The following is a 9,407-nucleotide window of genomic DNA, read 5'->3' as shown; positions in this document are numbered from 1 at the left end:
AGTGGCCTTTGACAAGTGCAGCAGCAGGAGGAGGAGGAGGAGGAGGGCGGGTCCTGTCCTTCCTCACTGGGTCGTCCGAGCAGGTCCTGGCAGTTGTTATGCTGCGTTTAAAGGTTACCTGAAATATCAACATCATACCATCCCTGGTGGGATCTCAGGAGGGAAAGATGTTATGAAACGTCATTATTAGACAGTGACTTAAAAGTTTTACCAAGTTTTGGAGAAACAACTGCACAAATATCACGTTTAATAAAATAACAATATATTTAACTCATGATTAACTCTCTAAACTGTGCAAAATCCATTATGTCTGTGCATTATGGTTCATATGCAATCCATCCATTCTCACATATTTATTATTGTTGTTACACTGTGTATATTAGTTTTTGTTCCATTGATGTGTTTCTATTTTTATTTTTTATCGCCACACACTGAAGTATTGGACGTACTTATTATAATTACTCTATTTTTGACTCATGCTGGGATCATCTTACCTTTTGACAGATTTATGGACATGACACATTACTCCATGACACTGTTGTACTCCATTACATAGGCAGAACAAATTCTGTACTTACTGTCAGTGGGGTATACTTCTCTCTCTAGGCTACCATCACTATTAATAAGCGTAGGGACTGTTCACCCACAGTACTATTTTCTCCAACATTGTTGTTTTTAAAAATGAAATATAAATAACATCTGGTAAATATAAATAAATAGTAAAAATGAAATGAGAAATTAGATTTACAAATTTACCGTAGACCCTTAATGCATCACTTCCACACTGACCATCACCATGTATTTGGCTGGGAAGAGCGCCCTCAAGCGGACAAACGGTGAGCTCAGATGTTTCGTTATTGCGCGGACATGAAATGCGCAACAACTGTTTGTGTTTACAACAGCAAACACGTGGAGCATGACCGGAAAAGAAACGGCGATGGTTACACGTCCAGAAGGGTTTGTTCAAGAATAATCTGCTTTTATTCTAACGGGACGTTTATTATCCACCTTCAAGGGTTTGGACCTTTCAGACAGTTTCTGGTGAACCCGAGCTGGAGAGCAGCTCAGGTAAAGTGTGGAACCTTTACACATTTCGTTTTTACCCAAACGTCACCAGAGAGGCTCCACAATCATCTATTTCTATATAATGATCTTATATAGTCATTTACCAAGAGGGTTGGAGTCGGTTGGCCTGGGTGAGCAGGTGGATGTTTCCATCAAGGAGCTTCCAGTGAGTTATGTGAAGACTCAGCAAATCATGGCTGAGATTTGGAAAAACTCTTAAACCAAAGGTCAGGGGTGTGGCCCGTAGAGTATTTTGTTATTTACTGTACATGTTCTATTGATTTTATATATTGTAATAAATCTCCAATACAGAGGGCGATAAAATGTCTATCATTTAAATGTATAATCCCACAAACAGCGACCTGGAAGTGAGCGATTTACCCCATCAACCGATCCCACAGTGACAGTCACACCTAACGTCATTAACTATCAATCCAACGCCCAGTTCACATCACAGTATTCATAGTATTCTCCCAAAAAACTTTGTCTCAGTGTATTTAGTTAAAAAGCACAAGAGCCAAATCACAAATATCAACAACATAATTTGCAGAACCAAATTTCCCCTTAATTGCTAGAAAAACTTAAAACTTTCAAAGAATATTGACCTTAAATTCCTCAGTGGTACCTTCAGCCCTGGTCCAGATACTAATTGTACCATAAATACTCTGCTGTTAGTTTGAATATCTGCATCTGTGTGTTTGTGTGTGTTCCAGTTTGTGATACATCTGAGGTTCCAGTGTCGTCACGGTGGAGCAAACAGGGAAGAACCGCGGAGAGACACTCAGCTGTCAACATGAGGGCTGTTTACAAACAGTTCCAGAAAGCAGGGATAGATGTCATTCACTCTTGAGATGCTGGCAGGTAGGACTCTGTGTCTGCGGTGGGACTGACACTCGAACCTCATGAGCTCATGATCTCTTTTGCTTATTTTCAGGTACCTGTGTGATTTTGCTTATAACTGCTCTCTGCACCACGGGCAGGGGAGAGCAGCCCTCATCCACCTCTCCACATCTGGCAGCCTGGCCTCAGCCGACACTCCGGTACCTCTGCTGCAGACCCTCATTCACACCATGCTGGCTCAGCATGTTCGGTGAGGGGATGATGACGGCTGATTCAGCAGCAGACACGCTCAAGGACAGTTCAACTTCTAGTAAAGATATTCAACAGAAAACAAACAGAAACCATGTCACTGAATGAAGAAACCCGAGGGAACTATGGCACTCAGGAGAATGTTTACCTTCGCCAAGGCCCGACAGCCAACTTATAAAACCACTTTTAAACTCATAAGATCCAGGTTTTTATTTGAATCTGCACCAAATTGTACACACTCATTAAAACCAGTCCCCTAAACAACCCTGGTCTTATTTATCAAGTTCAAAATCAACCATAATGTTCACAAACGCCGTATACCTCAATGTTAAAGAAAGTCAAAAGATTCCTGGAGGAAAATTCCTGGATCCACAACTAAATTTAACAGATTCTTCCCTGACTTTCGAGGTAATCTGTAATTTGTTTCATAATCTAGCTCGAAAACAAACAAACGGACATAATAAATCGCTAACCTCCCTGGTGGAGGAGGTAGAGTAACAAGCACCCATCGTTCTCATTCATTTATTTATTCAAAATTTCAGAGAGAAAAAAAGAAAATACAAGAAGTTGTCAGATACACATTTGGAGACGGCACGTCAGAAAAATGTACCATCTCAGCTATAGGTGTGAAAAAACTTTTTGAGGCCTCAGATACAGAGTTTGAAAGAAGACAGAGTCTAGTGAAGGTATTTTTTTGTTGATTATTTCCTTCTCCAATCAGGTAATGAACACACAGATTTATCTTTTTGTGAAAAGTTATTATTATTATATTTTATTATAATAAAATTATATTAGTGAAACCAAGGCCCCCTCAGAAGGAATGCAAATCAAAAAAAGAGAGGCATGATAGTGTTAAACCTCAAGCTTCTTATTGCCATTTGTTTCAATGCACTGACGCATCCTCCGTAAACCTGAGGTTTGCATGAAGAACATTCTGAAGAATTGAAATGACAGATGTTTTCTAGCTAGTGTCGGTTTATATTTACACTGGAAATCTGCAAACAAGCGACTAGTGTCCAGCTGTTATCGTCCATGTTTCTTTTATTTTCTACTCGTGTTGTTTACCATGTCTACCCGTATTCTATGCAAAACATCCCTGTCCTACTCTTCGTTCACGTGTTCTATTTTAAACGCTGTAGTGTAGTATGTGACAGGTTTGTGATCTAGCCAGTATTCCACCTAACAACAGGTTGGTGTAATGTCTACTCTCAGAATTTTAAATGATGAAATATATAAGAAGTATTCATATTTTACCCACCGCTTACTGTACACCCAAACCGGAAAAACAGGAACTAAATAAACGCACAGATATGTTCAGTAACTACACAAGATGTTTACTTTTCTGGTGATTTTTTGCTTTTTGTACCAATGTCGTGTAAAGCAGCTGTTTTTCAACCCAAGGATTGTTCACTTTCTGATCATTCTTCCTTAAAATCATGCACAGATTCAACCCTCAAGAAGAACTTAGATTCAGCACCTAAATTTCACATTAAGTATAATTTTTGTTTGCTACTTTTTGGTTTTTAATTTCAAAATGATTCCGTCTCTTTGCACAGAGACACCATTCTATTATTGATCCACCATCTTCAAAAAGTAGAACTGAGGTTTTTTTCCTACGTGAAGCTTCGAGATGTTAAAGCTCCGTCGTCAGCGTTACGAGAAACATTGGTGACGACGGTATAAGATCCACTGAGGTGACTGTTTGAACCAGCAGCTTTAACTGGAAGTGAGTAGCAGTACAACAGGCCAGGAACAAAGCTGTGGTAAGGTAAGTGTAGAAAGTCATGACATTCAGCAGGTAGACGTGGAACAGGGGAGATGAAGAAGTAAACCAAAATGATTTTTGAAATATAATCTTAACGATGAGATCAAAGTTTCTTCTGCCGCTTTGATTCCAACACCGACTGACTGAAAGTAGAAACATGTGGGAGGGGGCGTCGCTCCCGTCTCTTTAAAGTGTTTTTCTATTGAAATATCTTTTGTCACATTCACACTACAGATCCAAACACACGACTGAATCTTAATTTTTGAGAGCGTGATCTGGATGTTTGGACTAAACTTGGTTGAAATTGATGAAATGTGGAGTTGTGTGGTCGCAAGCTGCTGGTGATCAGCAAACGCTTTTTTCCTTTGTTACATATTCCTCACGTTGACTGTTCGGAATTCTGCAGGAGCTGTTTTAGATTATTAAAATAGGTTGACGATGAGGTTGTGACGATGATATTGTGACAACGATATTGGAGATGGAATGTCTGCGACTCGTAGAGTGTAGTTTGACGAAGAATATATATAATATAATAATAATATAATTATTAATCATGTCAAATTTTCTGGTGATCGTTGAGCTGAACTTCCAGCGCATGAATTTCATCTCTCGTCCTACTTCGGCTTTGTGAGGTTTATCTAGAATCCCTGTGGGTTTCATTCAGGTGATGGAGTTTGTTTATAGACTAATGAAACAGAGTGAGATGTACTTGTTTGTTTTTCTTTCCATACATACATTAAAAAGAGTGAGGTAGGTAGATATTTATATATATATATATATATATACTATATACTTATGAGTATATATATATATATTCTTGAAAAAGGAAAAAAAGGTTTTTTAAGTCCCCCAGTCATGACACAAAATAAAATACATACAAAAAACTTTATACTGAATCATGGGGCATTTATACAGTGATTCAAACTGATATCACAAAAAAAAAAAGGAAAAAGGAAAAAAATAAATAAATAACACTCCTACAGGAAGAAAAAAATAAAAACTTCAAAAACAAAGAGGGGGAGAGAGAAAACGCACCAGGCAACATTTCCAACGAGGAGAAAATCCTTCAAAAAACACTCTTTTGACCTTTTCAGCCTCCGTTTTTAAGACCTTGTTTTCGTTCATGAATTTGAAATGTGTTCCCTTCCCTGGACTTTAACCCATTCTTTTATTTGGCTTTCAGGAGCAGTGATTCTTTATGAGGACAGAATAAAGTAAGACCTGTTCTCGCTTTGAAGACAGAAGTGGCGTCGTCGTATTGCGTTTGTTGGGAGTAACGATGATCAAAATAAAAAAAAAAGGGAGGGAGAAGAAAACGGATTTTGTGAATGGTTGAGAGATGGTCGGTGTAATTAAGGCAAACAAGACAACCCAAATTAGCCCTATAGGTTTTTGAGAAGAGGCAAGAATATGGATGGGTTAAAAATACCAGCTCTAGTACAAAGTTATACTGGATCTCATCCTGACTTCAAAAGGAGGCACCGAAAAGGGGGGGCAGGTACAGTTTGTTGTAGAGGTCACTGAGGGGCCAGAGGGAAGGATAGGGGGCGCTATTGGACCAGGCACAACAACAAGATGACCACAGGGCGGGCGAGGAGGGACAGGGGGGAGACATGTAGAGGACGAGCATGAGAATGTGTGGAGAAAGCAAAGCCTTTACTTGACCTGAGATTGAGACGCACCTAGAGGGCGACGCTAGGCGCAGTGCTAGACAACAAAGTACAAAAAAGTGTGCAGAAAGTACACGCTCACACATCGAGCTAAGGTGTCCATTCCAAAAATAATATTAATAATAATAATATTAATAATAATAATAATAATAATATTGACATCCACAAAACAAATACAGAAGAGACAATTCATAAAAAATTAAAGGCAATGAACATAATGAAGTGTTACAGGAAAAAAAAACTTTGGGGGAAACAGGAGCAACATTTTTTATTTTCTTTGTTGTTTATGTCTAAATCATTTTATTTTTTGTAGTTTTACTTTTATTATTTTTTAAAGATATAAGAAATGGACTGTAGTGGAGACCATAAAATACCAAACCTGAAGGATTCCTTTATATAGAACATCCAAAAAGAAGAAATAAAGAATAAAATAGCAGCTTTTGTTCTGTACAACAATAGAGGCAAAACATTTTGAACTGTAAAAAGTGTGTTCTTAAAAGTGACAAAAAACCAATGATGTGTATAAAAACGGTCCTGCAGTCTAAAATGCAACTGTGAGACCTTTTATATGTGTTTTGAAATGTAGAGAAAGGAAGGACTCTTCTAAAAGAGACCTGCTGTGGTTTAAAAGTCGTCTCTAGGCTATTTCACCGATCCAACACCTTCTCATTTTATTCGACTCCATTTGCCGTGGTGCCATTTGGTGCCGTTTCATCCGAGCAGCGGTTTCATCCTCCAGGTGAAACACACACTTAAAAAAACGTCGGACACGTTATCGAGTCAATGGTGGAGTTTTGTTTTTTGCAGTGCGGGACTTTTGATGCTTTGATAGAACAAAGACAGAGAGAGGCTGTGATTCAGAGTTGACTGACTGGAGTCACATGTTTCTTCCCTCAGATGCTCACAACATGAAAGTGATGACGGGATCACGTTTTTTCTCTTATCTAAATGGATTTTGGTAGAAGACTCAGGTGAATCCATCATTTGCAACAGCATGCAGGTTTTTTTTAAATGTAATGATATAAAAAGAATATGGTGGTGCAAAGAGAATTATTATCATTATCAATTAGTCCATTGATTCTTTGGATTTGGTTTGGAGACAGAAGGGGGTTATATCTTCGAACTCGGGAAAAGCTAGAACCAAGAGTTTATCATTTAGTTTCAAAAAGGAAATTATCCCTCCATAGATTTTTATGTCTATGGATCCTGTTGACAAGTTTTTATTCTACCTGAAGATGCCTGTGCTTACATTCTGAAATCCTGAATGAAACTAACATAGTCTTGCTTTCATACAGGTGTCTCTGAAATTCACTTATTTACTGATTCTTTCCACAAGCTTTTCTAGGTTTATTCCAGCCCCAGTGCAGATGCTGCATTCTGAGACACACACACACACACACACAAATTTTGGTAACATTTCTGCAAAAATGCAAATCTCAACTCTGAATCACAGCCTTAAACCGGAAGGGAGGCCTGTTTGAAATAGGAGAGGAAAAAGCTTGATTTTGGCAACAGTTTGGCAGATACACAACAGGCCCCTCCTCTTCCATTGTGACCCACTCCTGACGGGATCCACACCCACAGAAATATCAACAGGAAAAAACAAAACATTATCTTAGTCCAAACTTTCTGATTGAGGCATCCTCACATGATACAAGCCGTTCTGCTCACGGCCACAGTCATTTTTGATGGAAAGTCACTTTTAGAAACATATTATAGAGAGAATCACGTGTTTGTATAAATACACACTCAGATATCCACAACATCCTCTCTGATATCATCAGGGAAAAAAGTGCTCTTCTGTTGGATTTGCTGGCAGATATGTTAAAAATTATTTTCTCAATGTTCGTGTCCGTATATCAGGACACGAGCCTGTGTTTGTTCTCCTTCTTGAAGGACTCGATGACGGAAGCACAGGCCGCACAGGAAGCAGATCCCCAGTGTCGAGTCTGAGCCGCCACACTCCAAATGCTTTAGCAGGTTTCTGTCATTCTTCCGTTTTTACACTTCTGAGTTTGACCTTAGAGGAGTGGAGAGACCATCTACTGGCACACAGTAGAAAAGCAAGTCATTTCTTACCTCAGCCATCCCTCCTTAAGAGATGGAGGAGAGGTTTGTGTTACCCTGTGTAAGAGGACAATGAGGGACTGGTCTGATATCAGCAGGCCGATGACTGGGGCAGTGGTAATGCCCGTTCGTTCTTTCTGCCCCCGTTCATGTGTGCGTACGGTTGCATCTCATCAAAGTTGGGCCGCAGCAGCACCACAGGCCCGTTGGCCGAGACATGTCCTGAGTGCTTGTCCAAAGCTTGGCCCGGAGACGCCAAGGCTGAGGCAGCCGGGCCCGGGGAGGAGGGAGACACAGGTCCCAGTAAAGGAGTACTCGGGCCTTGCATGGGGGATAACTGCTGCGCCGAGGGCGGCGGCGTTCCTCCCGTGCAACCCGACGAGGGGGCGGCGGCCGCACACGGCTGCCTGGTGGATAAAGGGTCCAGTTGAATGTTCTCCATGTTTTCTACCTCCATGTCTAGCTCCTCGGTGTCCGGCGGCTTGTTCTCCTCACTGTAGAAGAAACTCATTTCCATGAAGGGAGAATCCATGTCCTCCTTGATGCTGCTGATGATCTCCAGGAAGTTTGGACGCATCTTTGGGTTATACTGCCAGCACATCCTCATCAGCTCAAACCTGCGAGTGACAAACAAAACAGGAGTTAGTATCGTACAGTAGACAATTCAGTAAGGTCTTTTTTTAAGAACATAGGTTTTCTTCTACGTTTTTGTCTGTGTTTGTTTGAGAATACTTCTTGGATCTTGATGAGTTAGGCATGTGAGCAATTGAATGCAAATAGAAATCTGGACTGGACGTAGTGAATTTAAATGTGGTTTCTTGATGGGACTGTTTGTCATTTCAGTTCGAACTATGACTTCAGCAGGTTTCTTCAAAGATCATCACTTTGGATTTAACTGTTAAAGCCTCAATTAACTTGAGGCTGAACATAATGCAAACTGTGGATTTAGTTCCCCCATCTCTTCCATTACAGCTGTGCTATGACCGGATTAATCCAGTCAGTACAGACAGGAGACGCGTTGAAAGTAATGTTTAATAAGTGTGAGAACACTTCATGGGAAAGTTAGGTCAGACTATTGCACCACACTGTAGGTTCATGTTTCTCACCAGCAGGTGGCAGAAGACACTGAAGTTTAGGTCTGTGTCATTACTCTGAGGCAGGAACACTCCGTTTTCTATACAGTACTGATGTCTCTCTATGTAAACAGTATTTATACAGTACATTGATGCAATGCAGTAATTAAGGCTGATATACCACAATTTACAAGATTATGATTGTTAACTACAGTAGATTTTAAATATTTATTCTGAGCCTTTCAGAACAAGTACACAAAGTGTTACAGCCCATTGACTGTGTATTAAGATGGAGCGCTGTTCAGAAATGAATCTGAAATATCCCAGATACACACACAGCCGTCCTGCACATCTGGAGCCAGCGTCTGTGCAGTAGTGATCGAGGGATGAAGGAAGGTCTCAGCTGTCAATCAGACGTTTCACTTTGTTTTTATAGCATCAAATAACTAATTAAAACCAAACTTACTGGGGAGACGAGCCCTTGGACATGAATCAGAGATAAAAACTACAAATGAATGGCAAACATGTATTTGACATGTATATTGACCTCTAGGAAGGGGTATTTATGACCTATACCAGAGCCGCCATCCAGTCATATCATCCATCTTTATTTACAGTGTGTTAAAACCACATAAACAGACTCAAACATTAAGATTTTATGAATATTCCTATGTTGGT

General features: G+C 39.9%; 1 protein-coding gene and 1 pseudogene across 1 annotated transcript in view; one reads left to right on the top strand and one right to left on the bottom strand.

Annotated features, from left to right (window-relative positions):
* Positions 1-916: 916 nt before the first annotated feature.
* On the top strand, positions 917-2,159 carry LOC133009149 (pyroglutamyl-peptidase 1-like; annotated as a pseudogene).
* A 4,826-nt stretch (positions 2,160-6,985) lies between these two features.
* igf1ra (insulin-like growth factor 1a receptor) overlaps positions 6,986-9,407 on the bottom strand; it is an 84,309-nt gene continuing 81,887 nt past the window's right edge. Inside the window, exon 21 of the mRNA XM_061076991.1 lies at positions 6,986-8,273. Within this exon, the coding sequence (XP_060932974.1) occupies positions 7,748-8,273 (526 nt within the window). The 3' untranslated portion in view covers positions 6,986-7,747. The remainder of the gene's footprint in view (positions 8,274-9,407) is intronic.

This window comes from Limanda limanda, chromosome 8, assembly GCF_963576545.1.
Source record: "Limanda limanda chromosome 8, fLimLim1.1, whole genome shotgun sequence".
Taxonomy (NCBI): domain Eukaryota; kingdom Metazoa; phylum Chordata; class Actinopteri; order Pleuronectiformes; family Pleuronectidae; genus Limanda; species Limanda limanda.
This window is presented reverse-complemented; position numbering and strand designations above follow the sequence as displayed.